At 40.8% G+C, this 27618-nt stretch overlaps 1 protein-coding gene across 2 annotated transcripts; it reads left to right on the top strand.

Annotated features, from left to right (window-relative positions):
- On the top strand, positions 1-27605 carry virma (vir like m6A methyltransferase associated). 2 transcript variants are annotated; one of them, XM_053611503.1, is made up of 23 exons: positions 1-74; positions 2807-2919; positions 5530-5616; positions 5843-5891; positions 8955-9120; positions 9264-9383; positions 10059-10262; positions 10744-11926; positions 14046-14579; positions 14678-14832; positions 16008-16090; positions 17308-17401; positions 19564-20105; positions 21247-21482; positions 21654-22133; positions 22245-22383; positions 22590-22706; positions 24156-24316; positions 24422-24518; positions 24721-24887; positions 25158-25504; positions 25609-25752; positions 27270-27605. In XM_053611503.1, the coding sequence occupies exons 1-23, from the start codon at positions 12-14 to the stop codon at positions 27455-27457; spliced, it is 5469 nt and encodes a 1822-aa protein (XP_053467478.1). In that variant the 5' UTR covers positions 1-11; the 3' UTR covers positions 27458-27605. The 2 variants fall into 2 exon arrangements, with proteins under 2 accessions (XP_053467478.1, XP_053467477.1); XM_053611502.1 differs by having other exon boundaries at positions 10059-10292.
- The last annotated feature ends 13 nt before the right edge of the window (positions 27606-27618 follow it).

Raw genomic sequence — 27618 nt, 5'->3', positions numbered from 1 at the left:
GAGAAACAAAGATGGCGGGTGATTCCTCAATGGAGCTTCTGTTTTTAGAAACGTTTAAGCATCAAAGCGCAGAGGTAAATGACAGAATCCTGCATATTTAATTATTTCGCAGGGCAGTTTCAATAAAATGTTGTGTGCAAAGTTCGCGTGCTTAATTTTTTGTCGATGTGCTTTGTAAACAAAGCAAGCGAGTTAGCAGCGTGGCTAAATGCACTAGCATGTCGGGACATCCAAAAGCGAAGACTGCGGTAATAATTAGCATGTTAAAGTGGTAAAAGTACTAATCCCAGTGACCTGTTATTCTTTTAAAGTAAGCATTACTGCTGTATTTAGAGCTCATGGACTTTCAGACTGCGCGTGAATCTGTAGACGGATAAAAATTGATGGCTGTAAACACTGGCAGACTGCAGAGTAGGTAGATAACTGACTCTTGTCTAATTTTTACAATCCATGTGCTGTAATTTACATCGTGGATACAAACAAGATTTGATTATTGCCCTTGCAAGGCACTCTGTCTTCCACACTCTTAAAAGTCACTCATTTTAATACCTGAATGTAAATATACAGATCTGCACATCCTCCATCAGTTCCATCTAAGGGCTGTGTTCATAACTTTCACATGTATTTTGTTGAAGGAACTAGTTTGAAAGTAATGTTCTGTCTCTGAAAGGTTTGATCAAGTGGTATGTTATGTAAAGAGAAAAAAAAAACATGAAAATAATCCTAGAGGACTTACTGACTACGTTTACATGGACAGTAATAATCTAATTATTGACCTTATTCTGAATAAGACAATATTCTTACAGATTACAGTGTTCACATGAGTTGGTTTTAGAATACTCCTTTCATGTACCCGTTTTACATGTTATAGAACAATGATCGATTAACGACACACGTCATTACGTCCCCATGCCACGCCATCTGACGTTCCCACCAGAATTTCACATATTAACGTACAGTTCGTCTTTGTTATGGTACCGTATAGAATTTTGGGTGTTTTTATTTTTAATTTTACGAAAGCTTCAAGTGCAGTTAATTATTTGTCATGCTGTACGTGCAAATAGACGACTGCTTGAAGCCATGGGCTGCATCTGCAAATGCGTACTTACCTACTATATAGTAGCCAAAATGTATGGATTTCTCCTACTATATAGTCGGTAAGTATGCGGTTTCGGACACAGCTGTGTCCTGTCACAAAATGCGGTGAAAACTCCCACACGATCCTAATAGTGTGATTAAGGTGTTTAGATGTCTGTAGTGCGACTAAAACAGGAATACTCCACATGTCCTAATTTGATTTGTGTTTACTTCGAGTATGACTTTAGTCGGATTAAGGTAATCAATAATCGCTGTTTACATGCTAGTTTCTTAATTAGATTATCGTCTTAATCGGTTTAATATCTGACTATTGTTGTCCGTGTAAACGTACTGAATGTTACCTCTCCAAAGCTGAGTATTTTCCAAAATCATGTCCCATAGTGGTGTATTCCTATTATACTACAGCAGTTTGTCCATGATTATAATCTTTAATTTATTAATGAATGTTTTTTTTTTTAATGCATGTATATATTTACGTTTAATGTCGCTGAATGTCTGTGTGAGGTTATTTCCTGTTATTGCTTGTTATCGACTCTTTTGTTCCTTTTTCTTATGCTTAATAAAACAAAAATAATAGCAAAATTTAATTGTCCTGAATCCTGAAGACTTTCCTGTGCTGAAAAGCTTACTGAGTGTAAAAAATAAATGGATAAATTAATCAACACCACCTGACTAATCAGAGTAGAGAATTGAGGAGTGCTGTGGTATAAAGTTGTTTGATTTTTGACCTGCTCTTTCAATTTTATTTTATTTTATAGGTTTGCACCAATCCTACTTATTCGATGCTTGATACAGTTGATATTAGTGCCCTGTGTTTTTTTTGTTTTTTGTTTTTTTTGGATGATGTTGATCTGAAACTAACCATTAACTAGCCATTGTTCAGCCAGTTTCTGTTGTCAAGTTATGCAGGCGTGAAGTCAGGTTGCTTTTAGACAATTTCATCTAATATCTCTTTTGAGGATGTTCCCTGTAACCCGAAAATTTAAGGAACAACACTTATCTCACATTTGACTGTTACAAAGGGCTGTTATTGGAGTTCTGTTTTGATAAACCATGAAATGTTCTTGTGTAGGTTTTGACCATAGCAACTGTAACATATTTTTCTTAAAGAGCAGCTGTTTGATTAAAGCAGAGGTGTCCAATCTTATCCGCAAAGGGCCGGTGTGGGTACAGGTTTTCATTCCAGCCAATCAGGAGCCACACCTGATTCCACCTGTTTAATCAGTTGATCTTGGCTTTCAATAGACTCAGGTGTGGCTTCTGCTTGGTTGGAATGAAAACCTGCACCCACACTGGCCCTTTCCGGATAAGATTGGACACCCCTGGTTTAAAGATCTTTTTATTCGTCGGCTATTTCAAATTATGCACCGCGTCTGCTGTATACTTACAGTAGAAATCATAGCGAGTGCATTAATATGAACCGTGAATCTTTCTCTAGTTTTTCACTAATGTTGTTGGAGAAAATTGAATTTTAGAAAAATGAGTTAGACCAGTCAGTTGCCTAAATACATTTGTAGAAATGGCTTTCCTGTCTATCAGTATAATAAAGTTGTCACTTAGAGAAACATAAAATGGTGATAAACGAGCCAAGAATGAACTGTTTGTTTAATAGAAGATACCGAATATCTTTTCTAGGTCTATCTTGTAGTTGGTTGAAATTCTCTTGTGTAAACGTCATAGTTCTGTGTGTATATTTTTTCTGCTGTAGTTCACAAATGTGGATGTGGTACGGTTTCCGTATGGTGTAATGATCACAGAAGTCAGAATCATCCCTCCAGGTATCAAAGCACACAGCAACCTCCCGGACAGCAGAGCTTTTGGGTAAGAAAACAAATTGTGTTTTTTTGCTGCTGATTTATCTCTGGCTTTAGGACTAAAAATTATTAAATGGCTATTAATGTATACTGAAAGGCAAAAAAAAAAACTAATTACAAAATTAAAAAAAAATAAAATCAAAGATTTTTTAAAAAACATCTATTTACTAAAGTACGGTTTTACTAAACCTTTTTGGTTGGATGATTAATGTACATTTCTAAATAAAAATATGTTCGATGTAACACAATAATCAGAGTTGCTCTTTTTTCTTTTCTTTTTTTTCTCGTGGCTGAATCACGAGTTCTTTTGAGCCTAAAATCAGACCTGACATTCGTTGTTGTTGATTTGTGGATGTGGGATGTTATTGTGCTGGAAGGTGTAATTATTATTTATCTTCAGCTGTCTAACAGAGGCTTGCAGGTTCTGTGCCAAAATAGACTGGTATTTAGCGCTTGCTGTGATTCCCCTTATCTAGACTAGTGCCCCAGTCCCAGCTGAAGAGAAGCAGCCTCATAGCACAATGCTGCCACCACCATGCTTCACTGTGTGTATGGTGTTCTTTGGGAGATAAGCTGTTTTCTTTTGTGCCAAAAATATCTCTTAGACTTATGCCCAAAAAGTTCCACCTTGGTCTCAATAAACCATAGCACATTTTAACTCATGCTTTGGGGTGATTGTATTTAAAATTTTTATATATATATATATATATATATATATATATATATATATATATATATATATATATTTTAATCAAAGTTTTGGTGGGCTTGGAGGTTTTCCTTTGTCAGAAAGGGTTTCCGTCTAGGCCCCCTATGTGTAGCTATGTTTATGTCCAAACATGTGAAGAATAGGATAGATTGTTGTCAAGCACAGCATACTTGTCAGCTGCTTTAATGTTGCTGGGGGTTTCTTGGTAGCAAATACTTCATATAATTTTGGAGGGACGCCTTGTTCTCGGTAATGTCACTGTGGTACCCCATTTTTCCATGGTATATCTGATGTCTTGGAAATTCTTTTGTAACCCTCTCCTGATCGATACCTTTCGACAGCGAGATGCATACCGTGTAAGCTCTTTGCGGACCATGGCTTCAGCAGTCATGTGAAACCAAGAAGAGAAATCCAGAAAATCTTACAGAAACCGCTGATCTTTATTTGGGGTTAAGCAGAATAATGGTGTTGATGGCAGGTGTATACTTACATTTGAATGTGATTGGTTCATTCTGAGCATGCCCCATTATAAGTGTGTGCACACTTATGCAACCAGGTAATTGTAAGTTTTTATTTGATTTTCACTTGAATTTAGTTTTTTGCTAAATCAAAAAAAAAAAAAAGGTGGGAAAAACATCTGATGTGATTTATCATGGTTTCAATTTTTTTTTTTTACATTACAAAAGCTTGCCGCTTTAACTGGGATGTGTAGACTTTTTATATCCACTGGTAATATTAGCGACATTAAAATACTGTAGGTAAATCAGAGGTTTCTGGTAAAATTCTGTTTCTGTAGTTTTTGCGCTTAGGTTTGTCATAATTCACCTTGCATAACTTGTGATCCAAATCATATTGTCCCAAATTTGAATGCGTTCAAAGTAATTAAAATAAACTCCTAAAAGAATTTGGCAGCCCTGCCCTGAACCATTTTAGTCATTGCACAACATCACTGACAGTTACACAGTAGTTTTTTTGTTTTGTTGAGTTAATAAAGTACGTAGTCGTTATCACACGCAAAATTCTGAAATATTACATTAATCTGACTTTGGAGTTACATTTCACGTGTTTTATTCCCTTCGTTGTTTTTACACACACGTCATAACATATCATAAGAAACATGACAGACATGTAAACTCCGTGTATCCAAGACAAGGAACTTGACACAAGCCTCCATCATTAAAGTTAGTCTGGTTTCTTTAAGTAAACATTGTGGTTACTTTAATAGTTTTAGCTGAAAGACCAGGACTTGGCTTTTTGTGTGTCTTAGGTTTCTTCTGTTCTCACTCTTCTTAGGTGTCACATGCACCACACCCCTTAATCTCCTGCTTTCAGTTATGACTCACCTATCTGTGTGTTTGTCTTCTCTTCTGGCTTGGTCTACTTACCTTGTCTACTTTTCCTAATAAACTGATTTAGATTTAGAAATGATAAAAATTTAGCTCAGTTCATTTAGGACCAGATTATTTCTGGTGATGTATGTGGTTATGCCTTTTAAACATGGTTCATGAAATGCATGTTTTGTTCTGTTTGTGAATTGCAACAGTGAAATATTTTGTACTTTCATTGTTTGGTGTTTTGTGGGTTGAGAGAAGCATTGCACTTGTTTCAAACGTTTTAAAATCGTATAAAATCTATAGAATAGTTACTCATTACTCATCTGAGGAAGAAATTAGATAGGGATTAAAAGGAATTAGCTCTAAGGTCTTTGCCAGTGTGGCTATGTTGTATTGTATTGTATTGTATTGTATTGTATTGGTATGTGAGTAGAATATATGTTGGTCATGTCTTAGTGTTTTTTTGTTTGTTTGTTTTTTCTCTCAAACCATAGGAAAGTGCATGTGTATGCTGGGGCGTTGTCAAGCTTGGATTTGAGTTCTGATATGCTTGTGTGTGTGTGTGTGTTTTCAGAGAAACTGCTCCTCATGCATTCCAGTTGGACCTGTTCTTTAACAATGTGTCCAAACCCAGCACCCCAGTGTTTGACCGGTTGGGCAGGTACTACACACACACACACACACACTCACACACACACACACCCAACACACCAGTGTGCAAACACTTATGAATGCCAACAGTCACAACTATTATACACTTATTTAATAGTTGTGTCTTTCCATTTAAAAATGAAAAATGTTTTTTTTTCTACATTAAACTCTTGATACACTTTCCTGAACGTACTCGTCATACCTTTAAAGTTCTACATGTCATTTATTTCCCCTAGCTTGGAGTACGATGAGAACAAATCAATTGTCTTCAGGCCTAATGGAAAGGTGAGAGATATGTAGACTACTTCTTTGTATAATATTCTCTCCCTTTAGTAGATTTTTACGAGCTCCATTTTTTTACATGGCGGTTTACAGGGCTGTGTTTCTGGGGGAAAAAAGCCCTTGTCCTTTAATAATTGTTGCTTATGGAGTGTTTTGTCTTTTTGTCTTCAGTTTAACATGTGCTACACTGACTGGACTTTCCAGCTTTAAGATGTCTATGCAAACTATCAGTTGTTTGCATGCTTGACATAATACTTTTTACCTCTTAACACTACAAGTGTTTCTCAAGTAGTAGATCAGACATCTTATCTTTTGAGATGGAAAGTGATCCAATAGCATAAAATCAGACATGGTTTGATTTTTAAAATTTTTTATGAGACATGTTTCAGTTAACAGAGGAAGAAGAATTCTATGCTGGTAGACATGTTGTGTATGAAGAGAACTACATGTTTGCATATTAGACAGTCCCTTTGCCCCTCCCCTCCACGCTACAGTGTTTCTGAAAAAGCTCAGATGTGCTCCCTTTTAGAGAGAGAAAGTGATGTTACAGGATAGGGTTATACCGTGTTGCTTGGAATTTTCTATATTTCTTCATAAATATAACCAAAAACAACATCAGATTTTCACACAAGGATGAACTTGTGCACTTTAAATGGAACTTTTTGGTTTAAATGAGAAGCGTTATATTTGGAGAAAGGAAAACACTGCATTCCAGTTTAAGAACGTTATGCTATCTGTGAAACATGGTGGTGGTAATATCATGATGTGGGCCTGTTGTGCTGTATCCGGGCAAGGACGGCTTGCCATCATTGATGGAACATTGAATTCTGAATTGTACCAGCGAATTGTAAAGGAAAATGTCAGGACATCTGTCCATGAACTGAATCCCAAGAGAAAGTGGGTAATGCAGCAAGACAACAACCCTAAGCACACGAGTCATTCTACCAAAGAATGGTTAACCCTCTTACCCCTTAGTTCCCACAGTATTATGTGCCACAACCCTATATTCCCCATAGAAACAGCACGCCAACCCTGAGTTCCCAGGCCAAAATTGGCCCCAAAATCAACATTTTAATTTTAACATTTTTAGGCCTTGAAACAACTTATAATAATGTATTTGTGTAATATTACTTTGAGAATGAAGCAGTTCAGTGTTTTTACTCCACTTAGAGCACAATTCTTAACTAGAGAAATGACGAAAAATGCTCGCTAAAATCCTTATACTCATTTAGAAGTACCATACGAGCATCAGCGTGGTCAATGCCTTTGAATAAATTCAAGTAAATAATAAATAAATAAATAAATAAATGCACTTTAGCGCCAAAAGTCAAGTTTCTGGTGATAATCAGACCAGCAGGTAGTGTTTTCACGAATGCACAGAAATGGTCCCGTTATGACTCCAGACCCCTGCAGTGTCAGTCGCACTGGTTGATGCTGAAGATGAAGACGGATCAGGGTCTGAATCAGGAGAGTTTGCGTCTCTCAGTTTCGGTTTCAACATCGCCTGAACTTTCACTGCTGTCACTATCTAGAATCCTCGCTCTTGCCTGTGTAACTGTGTATGTTTTCTTTTTTTTTCACTGTTTTAGATGTACCTGTGTTCACTGTAGGTGTAACTTTAGCTGGAACACGATTAGCTTTTCGCTTTGACATTTTTAGTTCACTTCTACTATTACACCAATATTCACGCTTGGATCTTCATTGTAATGCCGGCGTAATAACGTAATCCTGTCGTGACGTCATGACGTCATCAACCTTCTGGGTTAAAAAATAATAATTAAATAAGTAAGGAATCATAGCAGAATAATGCCGGTACACTGGCCTTACGGGGGTAACGTTTACACTGTAAAGCCGGTATATCAGCCTTACGGGTATTTGGCATAGACGACCAAGCCGGTATATCGTCCTTACGGGAATAGATCAAAGACGGGCAAGCCGGTTTTTCGGCCATACGGGGTAAGAGGGTTAAAGAAAAATGAAGTTAATGTTTTGGAACGGCCAAGTCAAAGTCCTGAACTTAATCCAATAGAAATGTTGTGGACGAACCAGAAGCAAGCAGTTCATGTGAGGAAACCCACCAACATCCCAGAGTTGAAGCTGTTCTGTACTGAGGAATGATCTAAAATTCCTCCAAGCCGATGTACAGGACTGATGAACAGTTACCGGAAATGTTTAGTTGCAGTTATTGCTGCACAGTGGGGTCACACCAGATACTGACAGCAAAGGTTCACATACTTTTGCCACTCACAGATATGTAATATTGGATCAATTTCCTCAATAAAACTATGACCAAGTATAATATTTTTGTCTCATTTATGTAACTGAGTTCTCTTTATCTACTTTTAGGACTTGTGTGAAAATCTGATGATGTTTTAGCTCATATTTATGCAGAAATATAGAAAATTCTAAAGTGTTCACAAAGCACCACTGTATTTTCCTCTTTTGAGCGTGGTCCACAGAGTATTTGGTCATGTTCCCACTCTGTGTTCATATTCAGAATTTGGAACAAATGAAACAACAATAAGAAACATGACCTTATTTTTATGTGTGTAGAAAGGCTTTACATAGACAAAAGAATACAAGAAAATAGGGCAAACGTTGACAGAAATTGACAGAAACGTTGACAGAGTGGATAGCTCACATCTGTAACGGATTTTATATAGTGATAAATGTCAAATGTACACCAGTACACATCGCATTAAGTTTTTCTATTTTCCAGCTTTTAACTCCTGTCTGTCTGTGATCAGTGTTTTCTTTTTGGTTCCTTGTATGATTTCAGGCCATAATTGTCACTGAGCTGCAGCATTGAGTTCAAATTCCTGCTGTCCTCGTGATTTTTAACTTAGAAACGATTTACTAATCCTGAAGATCTACAGTATTGTTGCACAAGACAGTCTTTTCAGTAGGTTTGAAGGATACGTTCGAACACTAAATGTAATAAAGGACACAGTGACCCCAGTTTAGACCTGTGGAATAAACAGGCTATAGTATGGGTCCTACAGGTACAGTATGTGTTATTCGTGAGCTGGATAATAAGATGTGACCTCGCTCGATTGTTTTGTCTAGATAAATACAGATGGGTTGGTGCTGCGCGGCTGGTATACATGCCTCACTTTGGCGGTGTACGGTACGGCCGAACGCTCACATGGCCACGACCGCGATTCTCCGCCCCCGCCCCCTCCACCTCCACCGCAACAGCAGACCCCAACCTCCAAGAGGAATGTCAAGCATGGTCAGTATATCTGTTATTTACACATGCATGAACAGTATTAGAAATAAACAATCCTTCTTTCATTAAGGCTCTGTCTGTCGTAAGTGTATATCGTTTTTATTTTCACATAGTGTATTTGTTGTGTGTGTGTGTGTGTGTGTCAGAGTGGGATAATGAGGAGCAGTTTAATGGCAGCCCACCCAGACCACAACCCAGAGGCCCTCGGACCCCACCAGGGCCTCCGCCCCCAGATGATGATGATGAGGATGCGCTGCCTGTACCAGGTGTGTGTGAAATTTCCAGAATGAAATTTTTTGCCTGTGAACAGTTTTGTTATTCTTCATATGTGATTTTTTTATGTTATTTTAATTCAAAGTGGCACATTTATTTAAAAAAAACTGAAAGAGCAACTTTTCAAGCAACATAAAGTTAGTATATTACTTAGGTAATGGTATGGTAATGGTATGGTAAAAAAAAACTGAAAGAGCAACTTTTCAAGCAACATAAAGTTAGTATATTACTTAGGTAATGGCCTTAGGCTGGCCAAAAAGTGTATAACATGACTGCTTGTTGTAGCAGTTTGTGCATTCCTACGAAATCAGCTAAAATCCACCAGTTTTCTGCAGCTCCTGACTGCACAGCTGGTAATATTATTACACCCTCTCATACTCTACTTAAATTTGAAGTGGTGGAAATGCTGATTTTCCTGTCTTTTTTTTTTTAGGCTATTGGTTCTGGATGATTTAATAGTTTATTGCTATTTTTTAAAAATGATAAATCTGCAGCAGGGAAAAGTTAGTATCGCACAGGCATGGTGGCTACAGTAGTGCTGTAATAGAATGGAATTACCCCCATAAAAATGATATGTACATGCGCGAATACTCATTTTAATTTTATTTATTTTCAAGAACTCATTTTTGAACCGTTCCTTCAAAAACAATAAATCGCTCGTGTCGTAGGCCCGGTGAAGGAGGAGAGCATGGAGCGAGGGGACGATGACTTGGAGCCTGTTTCTCCTGAACGAAACTCCCTCCCTCCTGATGATACATACTCAGACCAGGAACCGGAGGAAGAAGAAGGAGCAGGGGAGGATGACGACGACGATGCCCACTCTGAGGGAAGTGAGCCGGAGGAGGAGGAGGAGGAAGATGATGAAGAAGAGGGTGAGGAGGAGATGGAGGATGATGGTGAAGGTAGGGGAGGCACAGCACGGTGTGTGTCCCTCAGGCGTGTGTGCGGATGTGTTTCTCCCAGCATGCTCCCACATTAACCTGAGAGAGCAGAGAGGAAGTCACTAAAATCACACCTGCATGTTAAACTGCCTCTCCCTGAGCTACAGCATAGACGTGGCACTTGTTTCTATGGGTTTTAGTATGTCCCTGTCCCTGTACTCCGGCTCATACGCATCCTGCTTTGCGTAGAAGTATGGCTGTGTAGTTATTTCCGTGATGAAAGCAAGTATACTCTTGAGATGTTGCATGCGTGCTGGGCATACTTTAATTTTCTTATTAGTTTTTGTTGTTTCACCAGAATTAACTTGTAGCTTATTCTGTGTGTGTGTGTGTGTGTGTGTGTGTGTGTGTGTGTGCGCGCCCCCCACCTCCCTCACCAGTTCTAGATGTTAACTTTTTCCCCTTACTTTAGGTGACGATGGCTACGAACAAATTTCCAGTGACGAGGAGGATCTCGAGAGTGGGGCGTTTAAACTGCCAGCCTTCGACCTTGACTGCACCCCTGAGGACCTCGCATCTCTACCCACTGTCCAATACGATCCATATGAACGGGAACTCCGCCCCCTCCAGCACTTCACTGCACCCCATATCACGCGCTACGAGGCCGAATTGAATTGTCTTAAGGTGACAGACCTTCAGGACCAAACGTCGCAGTGGACCGAGTCTGCCGCTAAGTTGTCAGAACTGCTAGAGGCCTGGAGGGACGGACCAGAGTCGGAGCGTGGTGCAGGCTGGGTAACAGCATTAGAGGAAGTTTCTGCTTTGCTAGTGAAAGGATTGAGCTTCTTGGCGGTTAAAGACCCAGAGGGCCAAAAGGAGCAGCTGAAACTGCTGGTTGAATGGACGTCCACAGCTCTGAGTCTCGACTCGGCCCTGGCACAGCCCATTGCCTTGAACCTGCGCCAGCTGAAAGCAGGCGCCAAACTGGCATCTTCTTTGGCTGACTGTGGTACTCAGACTGTGCAGGCCCTACTGGAGAAAGGAATCATGGGTCTTCTTCTGGACCTCCTGTTTGCTGATCATGTGTCATCCACACTGAAACTCAGCATTCTGCGCTCCCTCGACAGCATCATAAGCGAACCACTTGGCATGGAGGCGTTGATTAGAGTGGGCCAACAAGACAGCGAAGGGACCAGTGGCTACCAGCGTCTGCTCGAGCTCTTTCTGTTGGACCAGACCGTCCGAGTGGCGACGGCAGGTGCTGCCATCGTGCAGAAGGGACATTTTTACGAAGTGCTGACTGATCTTCAGAAAACGGCGGGTGTGTGGGCTGAGCACCATCCTGCAGAAGGTGAGGCTGGAGAAAGAGAAGGAGGTGAGAGGGAGAGAGAAAGCACAGACAGAGAGGGAGAGGAGGGAGAAAGGGAAAACATCGAGGCAGAGCCAGAGAGCCCAATGGACATGGACACGCTGCTGGAATCGAATTCTCTATCAGAGGCTGATTTGGACAAGCTGCAAGGTTTGCTAGAAGAGTTGCTCCACCTGCTGGAAACAGCGCCTCACTGCATGGTGCAGCCACCTGGCAAGGCTTTTCCCACGACTGCGCGCATTACTGGACCTCCGGAGCGAGATGATCCTTACCCAACTCTCTATAGGTGATTCACACACCCCCACGCCCTAGGTGTTAATCAGGCTCATGCTAGCTAAATGTAGCTAATTCTAGCGAGATGTAGTAAACCTCTGCATAAAACTTTCTGTACGACTTGTAAAATGTGTATATCTCCTATTAACTGTTTAATGAAGCTTTATTATAATTGTTGGTCATTTTTGAGATCGTTAGGACCGTGTTAGCCAAATCTATTGGACTTGCGCACACACACACACACATACATTTTTGAAAGACATACAGGCTCTGGTATGTTTCCTGATTTCTGCTCTTGCATGAAAGCAGTGTTTAGATTATTAGTCTAGGATTTGTTATAACCAAAGGTACTCAATGTAAGATTATTTCTTGTAAGGCCTATGAGGTTTAGTGTCCTCCATATTGTTAATCGTGGACATGCAGACCTGTTACAAGACCAGTAAGGTCTGGTATGTTCTGTAAGTAAGGTCTGTTAGATGTTAATAAATGCAGGGGGCATTCAGTTTTATATACTGCATTTTTTAAAATGCTGATTAAATAAATAGAGTTTATTTCAGTTGCATACATGAATTTACAGAAAACTGTTCAAACCTCAGACTTAAAAGTAAGTCCAAAAGAATCTGTAAATTAAAACGAATAAGACTAGCTTTTCAATTAGGACAAGAGTAATAGTATTCTTTAAAAGGAGGAGCTTTGTCTGTGTCTGTGGTAGGCGATGCACTGTTATGGCTGAGAGTTTTGTGTACAGTTGAGGTCATAAGTTTACATTACCCCTTGCAAAATCTGCAAAGTATAAAAAATATATTTTTTTAAATAAGAGGAATCTTAAAAAATCCATTTTGTTTATTATTTTGTACTGCCAGATGTTTACATATAGTCCACAAGTAGGGATGGGTGATATCATTTGCGATATACCTGTAGAAATTCTCCCCACAATAAGAATTAGTCTTCCTGTGATAATAATGATAAAGCCTAGTTGATGACGTATTTCTGTGTGCGACCCATTCGCAGCTCACGTGCAGAGCGAAAACAGGTACGGCGGAAGGCGGATATGAAGCTGAGGACGAGTTTATCGCTAAACGAGGAGCTACCTCTACAATCTGGAACTGGTTTTATTACAGAAAATCAGTTTTACTTTTAGGTCAATGTTTGTGTTTCTGAGGCTCTCAAGATCACAGCTGTCACTTGTAGCCAAAAACAGTGGTGAATTGTACTATATTTATATCGTCACTGATATCGTTATTTCAGTAAATACCAGAAAATATCGTGATATAGTTTTAAGTCAATATCGCCCATCCTTATCCCCAAGACACAATAATAACTGAATTTACACAAATGAACCCGTTCAAAAGTTTACATACACTTGATTCTTAATCCTGTGTGTCGTTACCTGGATGATCCACAACTGTGTTTATGTTTTGTGAAAGTTGTTCATGAGTCTTTTGTTTGTCCTGAGCAGTTAAACTGCCCACTGTTCTTCAGAAAAATCCTCCAGGTCCTTCACATTCTTTGCTTTTCCAGCATATTCTGCATATTTGACCTCTTTCCAACAGCGACTATATGATGTTGAGATCCATCTTTTCACACTGAGGATGACTGAGGGACTCGTACACAACTATTACAAAACAGTGCAAACATTCACTGATGCTCAATAAGGCAACACGATACATTAAGTGGCAGGGGGTGTAAACTTTTGAACAGGACGATCGGTGTAAATTGTTATTTTGTTTAAAGATCTTATTTTTAAGAATTTTCTTTGTAGCATCTGAAGGGCAGTGCTAAATGTAAAAAAAACATGATCCCTCTTATTTTCAAGGTGTGTGTAAACTTATGACCTCAGCTGTAAATCGGACGTGCTTTGAATGCACTTGGTAATTTACGGGTGTCTGGTATTTAATAACAGACGCATGTGAGTGTGAAGATATTCTGTGTTACTAAAACTTTTGTAAAGCTGCCGAAATTCTTCGTTGAGTTTTGAGCTGTGAAATCATTTACACACGACTTTACTGAAAGATTAATAACCTGATTGTCATTTATTTGATCATGTTTGCCAGATATTGGATATATCTACAAAGTCTAATAAATCTGTGTAAAATTTTTTTTTTTTTTTTTTTTTTTTTTTTTTTTTACAGGTATATGCATGCTGCGCACTTTTTGGAGTCATTGGCGGTTGTCTTGACCTCTCCGGCCACTTGCAGCCACGTGGGAGTACTGCAGGCCGTGCGAGAGCTGCTGCGCTTCTTGTCCCAATCCCAGCAGGGACTCTTATTCCTCCTGAGCCAGCACGAGCCCACTAACATCCTGCTGCGTCTGCTCACACCTCTCACACACGTGGCTCCCCTCACACACCTAGCTCACCTGGCCCCAATGACCCCTCTGTTGGAGCCAGAGGGGGAGGAAGCTGCCACTGGCACCGAGAGCTCGCTGGATGATGGCTTTTGGGTGTGGTTAATGCAGGCCTTGCACGCCTTGCAAGCTGTCGCCGAGCTGAATGGCCTGGAGCTCGAGGAAGGTGACAATCCAGAAGTACTGTCCACACTCCACAGCTTGTATCTGATCAGTTTTAGCAGCACGGGACGAAATGCTGTCTCACACGTCCTCAGCCTGGACGTTAATCTCAGCTGCCTGGTCAACCTGCTCGAGCATCATGCCAAAGAGGGGCAAGGGTGAGCACACATACACACACCCCTCAGTAGACACAAGCAGAACAAGCTGGGGTTTCTCCTGCATATATGCGCTTCAATGTATTGATTTTCATTTTTAGGGAGGGAAAAGCCAGAAAGTCTGTAACATACAACTATGCCTGCATGCTTGTGCTGCTGGTTGTCCAGTCCTCTGCTGAGCTGAGAATGATGGAACATTTTGCGGCTCCGTTACTCACTATATGCAAAGCCGACGAGAACAATGCAAAACTTCAAGGTGAGACGGAAACCTGCTTCCCAGCAGCTTAAAAATCTTACCAAAGCCATTCAGGAATCTATACTATGGACAGACTGAACATGAAGGATGTGAAAATGTTTTATTTAAGGTACTATGTTGTGAGATTTTGAAGTGTTATTATAAAGTATATTCAATTCAAAAGAATGTTTTTATGCTAAAATATTGAGTCATTAAGTCGAAGTTCACTGACGTATATCAAAATAAGGACATAATATTTTGAGAAAAGTTATTAATTTGAAATAATGACGCTGCACTCAAAATGTTTTCCAAAATTCGTAATATGTAAAAATAAATAAATAAATAATGACGACATAGCACTTCAACATATTTTTTCCACAACAGTTGTTGGAAATAACGTTAAGTCAAAGTAATAAGATACTATGTGTTGAACTAATGAAGTAACTTGAAATAATGTTTTAGTCTAAATGTCTAGTCTAAATGTCTAGTCACGATTAGTCTAAATTGTGAGATTATAAGGAATTCGGTCGAAATAATGGGTTGTCAAAATTGAAATAACAAAATAACATGTTGAGACAATGACAAGACGTTCTACAACCTGTATTCAAAATGAGTTTGGTCAAAATAAGAAGATAAGTATGTGGAAATAATGAATTAAGGCATTATGTATTATTTGTCTGTATTATGTATCTTGCACTTCAGGGCGTGTGTTACTATACAGTAAAGAAAAGCATAAATCTCATGTTAACTTTGTAATAGGGCTGGGCGATATGTCAAAAATATCTTCTCATGATACTTGAGGACATTACATACATGATGTGTATCACGATATATAATTTAGCTAACAAAGTTTTTATTACTGTTTTATCTGCAAAACAGTAGTCAAATAAACCACATTAAACTGAGTTTCATGCTATTTTTCTTTAATGCCTACAAAGACAAAGAAGATAAATGACGTCAAATCGACGGCATCCATTCAGTAACATTTAATTTGTAATTATTAAGAATGTAAAAAAAACCCCAAACCAAAACATCACCATACCAACGATATCTCAGAAAAGTGTATTGCATAATCAATAATCAGGATAGCGATATTATATTGATATATCACCCAGAGCTACTTAGTAAACAATCTATAATTGATATTGTTTTTTCTAGGTTAATTTGGTGATGTGACTTTTTTTTGTTTGTTTCAGAGTTGAGTAAATGTCTGGAGCCACTGGAGAAACTACGTTTTGATATGAGCGGCATTCCAGCCCTTATTGACTACATCAAACAGGTCTGTTTATCAACTACAATAGAACATGGTATAAGACTTTAAAATGATTTACTGAAAGAAAGGAAAGTTGGATATTAGAGCAACACCATATTTTCAGCAGAGTTAGGGTGTTTTTAAAAAAAAAAAAAAAAAAAAATTATTTATTTAATATAAATGTACTTTGAGCCTGTCGTTAAGTACATAACCATATACTCACTGGCCAATTTATTAGGAAAGTCTGTATGCAATTCAATTTCATGCAATTACCCAATCAGCCAATCATGTGTCAGCTATGCAGTTCATTAAATCATGCAGATACAGTTGAAGAGCTTCAGTTAAGCTTCACACCACTCATAGGAATCAGGGTCAAAATGCTGTGCTTCAAACGTCTGAGAATTTCACTACGGTATTTTTGTCGGTGCCAAACTGGCTGGTTTAAGTATTTCAGAAACTGCTGATCCCCTGGGATGTTCATGCACAGCAATCTGTAGAGATTACACAAAATGTTGGGGGGGGGGGGGGGAAGAAGCATCCAATAAGCGGCAGGTGTACGGGCAGAAACGCCTTGTTGATGAGAGAGGTCGGAGGAGACCAGACTGGTTTGAGGTGACAGGAAGGCTACGGTAACTCAAATAACCATTCTATTCAATTGTGGTGAGCAGAAAAGCATATTAGAAGGCAAAAAAAACACCAAACGGTTGGACTACAACAGCAGATTACATCTGTTTCTGGTCCTGTCAATCAAAAAGAGGAATCTGAGGCTACAGTGGCCTCAGGCTGGACAGTTGAAGATGGGGGGAAAAACAGTGCCTGATCTTTTTTCAATCTTCAATCAAATCTTTCAATCTCTTCAAAACCTTTCTTTTTTTTCCCCCTTTATTCTGATGTTTGATGTTAAATGTTTTATTAACTGAAGTTTTTGACCGGTATCTGCCTGATTTTATGCATTGCTCTGCTGCCACATTATTGGCTGATTGGAAAATTGCATGTGTATCCTGACTGTTGTAACAGGACATCAGGTCTCTTGGGTTTAAAGGGGAAGGCTAATTACATTTATATGTGCACACTATAATCGTCCACTTGTTTAAAAGATGTTTAAAATAAGGTAGCGCCAGTGTTTGTGTATAATTAGGACTAATGCATGTATTTATACAGTGAAACGAACCAGCAATAATATATTGTGGGCAAGCTACTTAATGACTAGCCATGCATAACTGAGATTCTGTTCTTTGTGTCAGAATCTGGAGAATGTAATGATGCCAGATGGAGTGGGCCTTGTCACTGCTCTCAGAGTGCTTTGTCACATCGCCTGTCCACCAGCTACTGTGCCAGGTGCGCGCGCACACACACACACACATGCAAACATCTTCTGTTTTTGGAACTGTATGAAATCTTTATGATAACCAGGCAAGGCCAATTCTTGTATTTTTGCTAGACACTAAAGACATTTGGATTGTAGATCAAAAGATGAATGTGAGATAATAGTTCAGAATTTCAGCTTTCATTTCCTGATATATATATGTGTGTGTGTGTGTGTGTGTATATATATATATATATATATATATATATATATATATATATATATATATATATATATATATATATACACACACACACACACACACACACACACACACATGTACATACATACACCCCCCCCCCCACACACACACACACACAGTGCCCTCCACTAATATTGGCACCCTTGGTAAATATAAGCAAAAATGCTATGAAAGCTTTATTGTTTAACCTTTTGATATTTTGTTAAAACATTCACAAACATACTCTGCTCTCATGGATATCAAAAAATTGAAAAAGAGAGAGAGAGATGTGTTAAGCAACTTGGATCATGTTGAACCCACCCATCCTTAAGTTATCAAAAATATTGGAACGTGTGAATAACAGGCGTTTCCTGTTGCCCAGATGTGCCCTGTTAGATTGATTTGTTTAAATTAATAGCTCTGATTGTTTACTCTTGGTTTGAGTCCTGGGTTTCTCCTGTAAGGTCTGCTTTTGTTGATAAACCAACATGAAGACCAGAGAGTTGTCTATAGGAAAAAAACAAGCCATTCTGAATCTGAGAAAAGGGAAAATCTATCAAAGCCATTAGTCAAGCTTTGGGCGTAGCCAATACAATAATTTGGAGTTCTGAAAAAGAAAGAAATCACTAGTGTACTGACAACCAAACAACGAACAGGTGGGCCAAGGAAAACAACAGCAGTTGATGATAAACATTGCAATTTTTAGGCAAGGAAAAATATTGGAACATGTGACTGACTGGTGTTTCCTGTTACCCAGGTGTGTCCTGTTAGGTTGATTGTTCATACAATAAATAGCTCTGATCATCTACTCTTGGTTTTAGCCGTCAGTTTCACTTGTGAACACTGCATTTGTTGTTAAAAAGGATAAGCCAACATGAAGACCAGAGAGCTGTATATGGGAGAAAAACTAGACGTTTTGAAGCTGAGGAAAGAGGGAAAATTAGTCTGAGGCATTGCACAAACATTAGGCATAGCCAATACAACAATTTGGAAAGTCCTGAAAAAGTAAGAAACCACTGATGTACTGAGCAACAGACACAGAATGGGTCGGCCAAGAACAACAACAGCTGATGACAGAAACATTGTGAGAACTGTGAAGAAAACCCCAAAATCAACAGTCGGTGACATCACCAGCAACCTCCACAGGGCAGGCGTGAAGGTGTCACGATCCCCCATTCGAAGACGACTTTGAGAGCAGAAATATAGAGGCCACACCACAATATGCAAAACACCCATAAGCAGTAAGAATCAGAAAGCCAGATTGGAATTTGCAAACAAATACAGAGATGAACCACAAAAAGTCTGGAACCAAGATTAACCTCTACCAGAGTGATAGAAAGGACAAAGTGTGGAGAAAGAAAGGACCTGCTCATGATCCAAAATATATGATCTCATCGGTCAAGCACAGTGGAGGTAGTGTCATGGCTTGGGCTTGCATGGCTGCTTCTGGAACATTCTCACTAATCTTTATTGATAGTGTAACTCATGATGGTAACAGCAGAATGAATTCAAGAGTTTACACAAACATTTTGTCTGCCAATTTACAGAGAAATGCATCTGAATTAATCGGGAGGAACTTCATCGCGCAGCAAGACAATGATCCAAAACACACTGCCAACTCAACAAAGAACTTTATCAGGGGGGAATGGTGACGAATTGGTGATGACGGTGGGTTGCTGACTTGATGGAGTTATTGAAGCAAGGGATATGCAACCAAATATTAACTGTTACTTACTTTAAGATGATCTGTTCCAATACTTTTGCTCACCTAAACATTGGGTCGTCTGCCAACAAAGGTTCCGTGTTTGAAGTCGTTAGCTTGGTTGTTCTAAGCCGTTCCAGTACTTTTGGAGGGGACTGTATGACTGTATTATGACGCTACATTCTTTAAAATAAAGCGGTGTGTGTGTAGCACTAGTGAACATTTATCATAAATCTGTTTTGTCTATATAGGTCAGCAGAAGGACCTGAAGTGGAACCAGGCCGTGATCACACTGTTCAGCGCTGAAGGAATGGACACGTTTATTAAAGTCCTCCAAAAGTTGACCTCTGTGTTACTACCCCCCTGGCGACTGCATGGACCCTTAGGCCCGACGCCACAGCGGATGATGATGATGTCACTGGCATCCTGTGCGCTGAGGCTCATGCGAGCAATGCTAAGCGAGCTGTTGCACGGCGGCGCGTGCGAGTTCAGGGATGTCCGTGTCCCGGCCGTGTGTGTTACCCTGCATACGATTGCATGCTCCACGCCGTTGGGACGCCTGGATGCCGAGGAGCTGCGCCTGCAGAACGACATCACTGATGTTTTACTGACTTTCACACACGCTGTGAGCAAGCAGGAGACAGGCTCTGAGGAAACCGTGGCAGCGAACAGCTGGTCTCTCATGCTGAAAGAGGTGCTCAACTCCATTACTGCTGCACCAGAGAACATTTACAGCAGCCTCAGTCTGTTATCAGAGCTACTGCCTTTGCCGCTGCCCATGCAGACCACACAGGTACTAAACACATACAAGTGATGCTAAACAATCTCTGTCTCTCTCTACGATGCTAAACAATCTTTGTCCCTCTCAACGATGCTAAACAATCTCTGTCCTTAGGCGTGACGAGAAGCAGAGTAAAACCCATTAGCTGTAATAAAATCACTTTTAACACACACCCTCACGTGGCATATTGTTTTTACAAAACGGCAACAAAAACAATATGATCAAATCCATTGTTAAATACATTTTACTTCATTTATTATTCATTATATTTGCAATAAAAAACATTTCCGACATGTAATATCACAATATAACAGGTATGGTATTCGGGTAATGGTTATTAGGGTATTCTACAAAAGAGCAATAGGTGCCTCCCAAATCACATACTTGTGCACTATTCTACACCATTCTGTAGTATAAATAGTGTGAGTGGTACCCGGATGATGCACATATTCAGTCGAAAAAACTAAGTGTGGCATGTTGGACACTCACCGGTCGCAGCTTTGCTTACGCAGCGGAAGAGGGGCGGGGCTACCAGGCATTGACGCTGGCTCAAATTTGCTCAGAATCAAAAATGGTTGTGTTGGGCATAAACGGTTACATTGACATAAACAGTCAAATGAAGAAATAAATTTTCGTATTCTGCTAAAGCTAGCCGCGTCGCATTAAGTATGTTTGACATCATTTGCCATCGACTTGGAAACGGCCTATACAGTGTATAGCACGTCATTTGAGCCACAGCTAACGGCTTAGTTAACAGTTTTATAGGTTTAATTCTTGGCAAATTGATATGAAACTCAATTATTGTGGTCCGAGGTGTGTGTATATCAAGGATAGAACAATGGCTTTGAATACGGCTCAGCCAATCAGAATTTAGAACCGAAACTATTTTAAACCATTTAATGACTATATAAAACTGTTATATAGTCCACTAATGTTTTGACATGCAACACCACAGCTCATCGGCAAAAAAATGTGAGCCAGAGACTTTCTGCCTTTTTGTCCAGGGCACTAACATGGTGCTTCAGGACAGGATAAAGATTATGGCTACATAAATAGACGCTTTTTTTTCACTTATTTTCCATAGTCTGTAGTAAGCTCACAAGGTTTTGCCATTTAAAGATGATATACATTGCTGTTTCTGTCTATATGGCAGGCTTTGTCAGCCCAAGACATCGGAGTGGCGATGAACACGCGTAAGCTGTGGAGTATGCACCTACATGCTCAGGCACGCACATTACAGGAGATGTTGCGGTGCGTGTGTGTGAGCAGCTGCCCAGCTCTCCTGTCCGTGCTCCGGCGAGTGTGTGTGCAGCTCTGCGACCTTGCAGCACCGACTGCCACCCTCGTCATGCGGACCCTGCTGGAGCAGCTGCACGAAGAGATACAACTGTAAGTTTATGTATCAGGATTGCACATGCATAAGTGAACAGGGCTCACGTGTGAATTCGTTGGTATTCCATTTAGGAAACGCCTGTGTGTGTGTGTATTTAATGTTTTAAGATTTGTGTGATCCCACACAAGATGTTAGTCTACTCACATTATTGTTTATATTCTGTTTAGGGAAGCCGTGACTTCGCAGTTGACAAGGCTACTAGCTCTGCTAGACTCACTGGTGTCTCAGCGCTCCTGTAAGGCAGCCATGTTGGCTCTGCTGGGCGGAGCCTTACGCGGCGAGGTGCGGAGCGAGGGGCGGCCTGAAGACAGACCAACCGAGATGCTATCGATACTGCTTGCGATGCTCATCTCACCGGTGGACGCAAACCTATCGGTGCAACAGAACACTGAACTGATAGCCTCGATCATCCAATCACTGTGTGACCAGGACATTTCTCTGATTGTGAGCGGCTCAGGGGAGGTGTGTGTGTCTGAGGCAGAGCAGTTGGCTAATGCCTTGCCTTCAAAGGACATGATGCCGTCTATATGTGACAAAATGTTGGAGGTGCTGAGACACACACACAGCAGCTACACAGTTCAGCTCACTTGCCTCAGAACCATGATGTTCCTGACTGAACATGACTATGGGCTCTATCACTTGAAGAGGTAACAATGTGCTTTTATTTAAGTGTGTATGCGGCGTATATATGCAGCAGTTCACTGATTGCTGACCTTGGTTTTTGTTATATATGCTTTAACATGCTGTTTATGTTGCAGCTCACTGAAGAAGCACGGTGCTGCCGTGGCATTGTTGCTCCGGAGAGAAATCGCATCTTTTAACAAAGAATCGGCTGAACTGATTTCGGCGCTGTTGGACTTCCTGCGGCAGATCCTCAACAATGACTCAACAACAATGGTGAACAACAGATTTCACACAATCTGTTTCACACAATTCTGGCGTCTAGTGAAGCCAGAATTGTGTGTTAACATTACGCTTCATGTATGTATGTGCGAGAGAGTGAGAGAGAGAGAGAGAGAGAGAGAGAGAGAGAGAGAGATGGGGGGGGGGGGGGGGGGGAGAGTGTAGTATGTGTTTATGAGAGCCTGTTTGTACTGTAACAGGATGAAGATATGGACTCCCGCTCTTTGGCTTTGAACGTGAGTGATATGAAACAGCTGCTCCAGTGGAAAAATGATTCCACTGAACATCCACTTGCAGAGTTGGAGAAACACATCACGGTATGAAGTGCATCGGTATAAGAGCTGATTTGACGTATTTTCCGATCCGGAAATAAATATGTTCCAATCTCGACAGTGCCACAGCCACCCATGTCCGGGAGCCGAGGCGAAACCAGCCGTGCTCTCCGAATGAAGGGAGGGCATGCTCTCTCTTCCTTGACAATCAGACTTGCACTAGCTAATTGCAGGCATCTGTGACATCTTGTATGCAGAAGAGGGCCGATAGCACTTTCCTCACCGTGTGTTACTGCCCTGTGATGCTGAGCAGATATTCAGAAAGATGTATTCGGCTGGCTTCACGTGTTACAGAGGAAGCATGCGTTAGCTCTTACCCTCCCCGGTTGACAACTGTTATATGATCGGAGAAAGCTGGACAGGTGGGTGGGAACGGTAAGGGGACCAAATTTGGCGGGAACAAAAGAAGAACATTTTACACTAGACGTGGTGAAGACACTCTTGGTGCGCTGGTATAAGAAGCGACAAAGACGTGTGTCACGTTGTGAGTGCTCTACCACGCTTTACAGGACACGAGTCCGACGTGTCAATGTAGGTAGAGTAGAGTGTGGAGTATTTAGTTCTATAGCAGTATTAATGTGCCTTGATATATAATTAAGTTACACGTATTAGGGTTTTTCCTGCTCATGATTCAGTGTGTTTTTTGTGATCGTTGCGGCCAAAAATGCTTGATGTAGCTGCAGCTTTTTTTGAGTTTTGTGTGCTTTTCTTTTTCAGAAAACTATAGGGATTGTGTAATCCTGGAGGGACTGAATTTAGCAGCCGTTCCTGAGTTGAAGTGCATGTGTTAGAATAGTTCAAATGCTAAAATGTGCAGTACTCCAGGACCAGGGTTGGGAACATGTGATTTCAATTATGGGCCCAATATAGCATAAATGCTGTTTTTTAATATGGTTTCTAGCCAGGAAGACATGCCACTTAGATATACAGCAACATATTTAAACATTATAAAATAATGTTTATAATAATTATAGTACTAATAATGTTGAGTTTGATACATACAAATCTTCGATATGAGCTATTAATTGTTATAGTCGTACAGTTTTCTTGGTTGTGAGCTTCTGTCATTTTCCATCAAATGTATTGCTTGAACGTGGACCGACGTTAACGTCGACCAACAAATCAATATTAAAATTCATTGCCAACTATTTTTATCATCCAATTTTATCGCTTTTGTCTTATTATTAGTAGTCGCAGCCCTGTACTGCCCCTAGTGTTGGTACTGCGCCACACACATCCATCTTTCTCATTTAAAACAGTATGCTGAATGAACTGCCTCCTCATCTTGCGTACATATATGCGTGCTTTTAAAGCAAGTGTAAATCTGGCATAATAAAGAAGTGCGGTCTGGCTGAGTGTGATTATTTATTTATTTGTTTTTGTTTTTTGGTTGTGTCTCTCACATCTAATGCTTGTGTGACCAAACTATCCTAGGAACTCCTTAAAGAGGATGATTCGTTGGAAGCTCTGCTTGAGAATGTGGTGGGTCTCCGACAGATTGTGGAAAGTACTGGAGAGACTATGGGCCAAACAGAACCTGAAACAGAGCCAACTCTGCCTTCTCCAGAAGCACTCCAGACCCAATTTAACAACAGGTAACAGCAGAGGAAGTCTGTCTCACCTGCTCGTCGAGTTCTTGTTAGTACTCTAATGATGTTTTTTGGTATGTCTGTGTGATTGTGTGTGCTCTCTCCCCAAAGAACCGTATATATTCTCTCTGATCTGTTGGATGATCAACTGAGGGCTCTTTGGTATCCTCCATTCCAGTCAGATGACATGGAGACAGACCAGGACATGGTGAGGGTTTGTTTTATTTGGTGTTCAATTCTACTCTATAAAACAATAGCTATAATCCTGGTACATCTGTATTATGTGAGAAAAGAGGCTGTGGCCATTAGAGGACAAAACAGATTTCCTGCTGATTTACTTGGAGATGAATGAGGTACTATGCTTCTGTATTTGTACTGAAATATGTGGAGTTTGTTTTGTTGCTTTGCAGGTTAAAGTAGACCTTGTCGCACTGGCGCAGCAGTGCTGCCCTGATCTGAACCTGAAGGCCGAGTTAGACCGTTCGATCCTGAGCGAGCCGACTTCACCAGGCCACAGCAAACCAGCAAAGGGCTTTAGACTGGGGAAGCACAAACATGAAACCTTTATCACGTCTAGGTACACACAAAACACATTCACATGCACTTTCATTCAGTGGTCAGAAATACAGGTATGGAAAAAGCTTTGCAGAGTGCATACAGAAATCCGAGCAATCACCCAAGCACAGGAATGAATGTGATTGCTGTGTCTGACCTGTTTAAAGGAGCACACCCAAGGGGAAAACATACCAGGGTTCAATTTAAACAGACTCAACACTGCATATGTGAAAGTGCCCTTCGTGTGCATAGAATAATCCTCAATAATGATTCCGTATGAATCTCTCGGCAGCGGCAAATCCGAGTACGTGGAGCCGGCGAAGCGTGCTCACATCATGGTAGCTCCTCGCGGACGTGGTCGTGGCGCTTTCAACCAGCTCTGCCGGCCGCACGACATCTTCAGGCAGCGCAAACAGAACACGAGCCGGCCCCCCTCCATGCACGTAGATGACTTCTTGGCTGCAGAGTTCAAGGAGGTGAGCCTACCCACAGGCCTGCCTCTACCCAAACGCCCTCTCAAGGGCGGCGGAGCCAAGCCACCCACTAGAGGCCTGTTTACCGGTGGAACCAGAGGACGGGGCTTCCAGAGCCACACCCGCTTCTTCACTCCACCTGCACCCAAGAGTGCACTGCTTGCCAGTATGTACAGCTGATAAAACTCAAACACATCCAGATTTTGTTGTTGCTACATTTTGATCGTTTTTGAAAATTGACATTTGCGGGGTTTTTTCTTCGCACCGAAGGTAATTATCCTCGTCGTGAGGGTGGGCGGGGCTCCGCTTGGAGTGCTCCAGTGACTGCAGTTACTCACAGAGGGACATACAGCGAACCCCGAGGAGCACAAAGTAACTTTACGAGGCCATTACCATCGAGGCAGCCGCCAACAGGTACACTCATGTAATACCCGTGTAGATATTTAATAGCTATACGGCTAGGTAGATTCGCATTACTTTTTTCATAATTATTTAATCATCTTGTTTGGCTGGAGGGAATTTGTGTCAGTCTTATTAAAGATAAGCAAGGTATTTGAAACTCCCAGATCCACCTGCAAGTAGAGGGACACAGTAAGAATAAGTACTGTGTGCACCACGTCATTCAGTGGAAACTAGGTCTAGCATGATGACGTTGAGATGTAGGCTGCGTCCGAATATCCCTACTATGCTACTACGCAGTCGGCTAAAAGCAGTACACCAAAGGAGTCGTGTGTCCGAATTCTCAGTGTTCATAAAACAGTAGGTGAGAAATACCCAGATGACCTACTGCTTCCAACACGATTCTGTAATATTGAACCACAGGACATTGTAGATACTGCACTATCCCATAATGCAACAGGACTGGCTCGGATTCTGACAGTTCAGACAGTAGTACGTCCAGAATTGTATTCATGCTTACCACTTATACTGATCAGTACATACTGTATCAGCAGTCGAGCAGTGGGTACTGAATCGAATGCAGTAGGTACTGAATCGAATGCAGTAGGTACTGTCACATTACGTGATTTCAGACGCAGTCGTAGTCTAACACAGTGGTTTTCAGAGTGGGGTCCGGTAACCCAAGAAGCATAATTGCATAGTCCCTGGTTGCAAAATGTTTGAGAACCTCTGATCTAGTAGATTATTACTTGCTAACATGTATGATAAGTTGTGCAGTCTACTGATACTAACTGATACTAAAAGTACATACACCATTAGAGATTTAGGAAAAGAGAAAGTAAATGATGCGTACCCCGAGACAGCATCCAGTTCCTCGATCCGATCCGCTTTTTCTGCTGTGTTTAATGCACTGTCTATGTTTTCTTTTTAGATAGTCGATTCGTTCTCAACATTTGGTCCAGTCCCCAAATGGCACGCCCACTGACCGAGGGACGTTTATCGCAAGCTTCCCAAAAAAAATCTCCTCCCAAACTGAATGATCATGTACCATTTATTCAACCATCGTTCGATAAGGTCGTTCTCCCCAAACTGAAATTAAACAAATTTTCAGCTTTTCCTTTGCTTCATCTGTGCTATGTTGTATTATCACTGAGGGGGGCTTCTGTGATGGCCCGTCAGCAAGTCAACAACTGATACACGCCCATCTCGCCAATTTCTACAGAAATCGCTTATCCTGACGATAAATATCGCAGACGTCCGCAGTAACAAATACTGTACAGACACGCATCCTGAAAACCAATCCCGTCTGAAAAAAGTAGTAATAAACTTTCAGTACCCTGAATACATGCTTTAAGGTTAAGCAATTCTCAACATTTATTCTCATGAATATTGCAGACATTTTACATGAGACTAATGCCTTTGAGGTTCAGATTTTTGAAGCTGGTCAGTAAACTAAAATAACAGTGGTATCAGTGGGGGGTTTTTTTGGACCTATATTTTTATTTTTACTGGTTCTTCTGTATTTTCCTCAGGTGCATACCGTTTGGCTCCACGAGACCGCGCCCCCAGAGGAAGAGGCACTGGCCTTTCCTGGTTAAGTGGAGGAGGACTTGGTGTAGGAGGTGGTGGTGTAAGTAACAGTGGGCGTGGTCAAGGGAAATTTAGCAGCAGTGGGAGCGGAGGTGGACGAGGCCGGCACGTACGCTCGTTCACCCGCTAATAACTGTAAATTATCCAAGACTCAATTATACAAGTCTAAAGGACCAACCAGGATGAAGACTTAGAGAATGAGTGGATGCATTTATTGTAATGTTGTATTTGTTTTTTATGTGCGTGTCAAAAGCTGATTAAAATTCTGTGAATATCCACTTGTGTTTTAAT

Source organism: Ictalurus furcatus, chromosome 23, assembly GCF_023375685.1.
Source record: "Ictalurus furcatus strain D&B chromosome 23, Billie_1.0, whole genome shotgun sequence".
In the NCBI taxonomy this organism is placed as follows: domain Eukaryota; kingdom Metazoa; phylum Chordata; class Actinopteri; order Siluriformes; family Ictaluridae; genus Ictalurus; species Ictalurus furcatus.
Note: the sequence above shows the minus strand (reverse complement) of the source record. Positions and strands in the feature narration are given on the sequence as shown.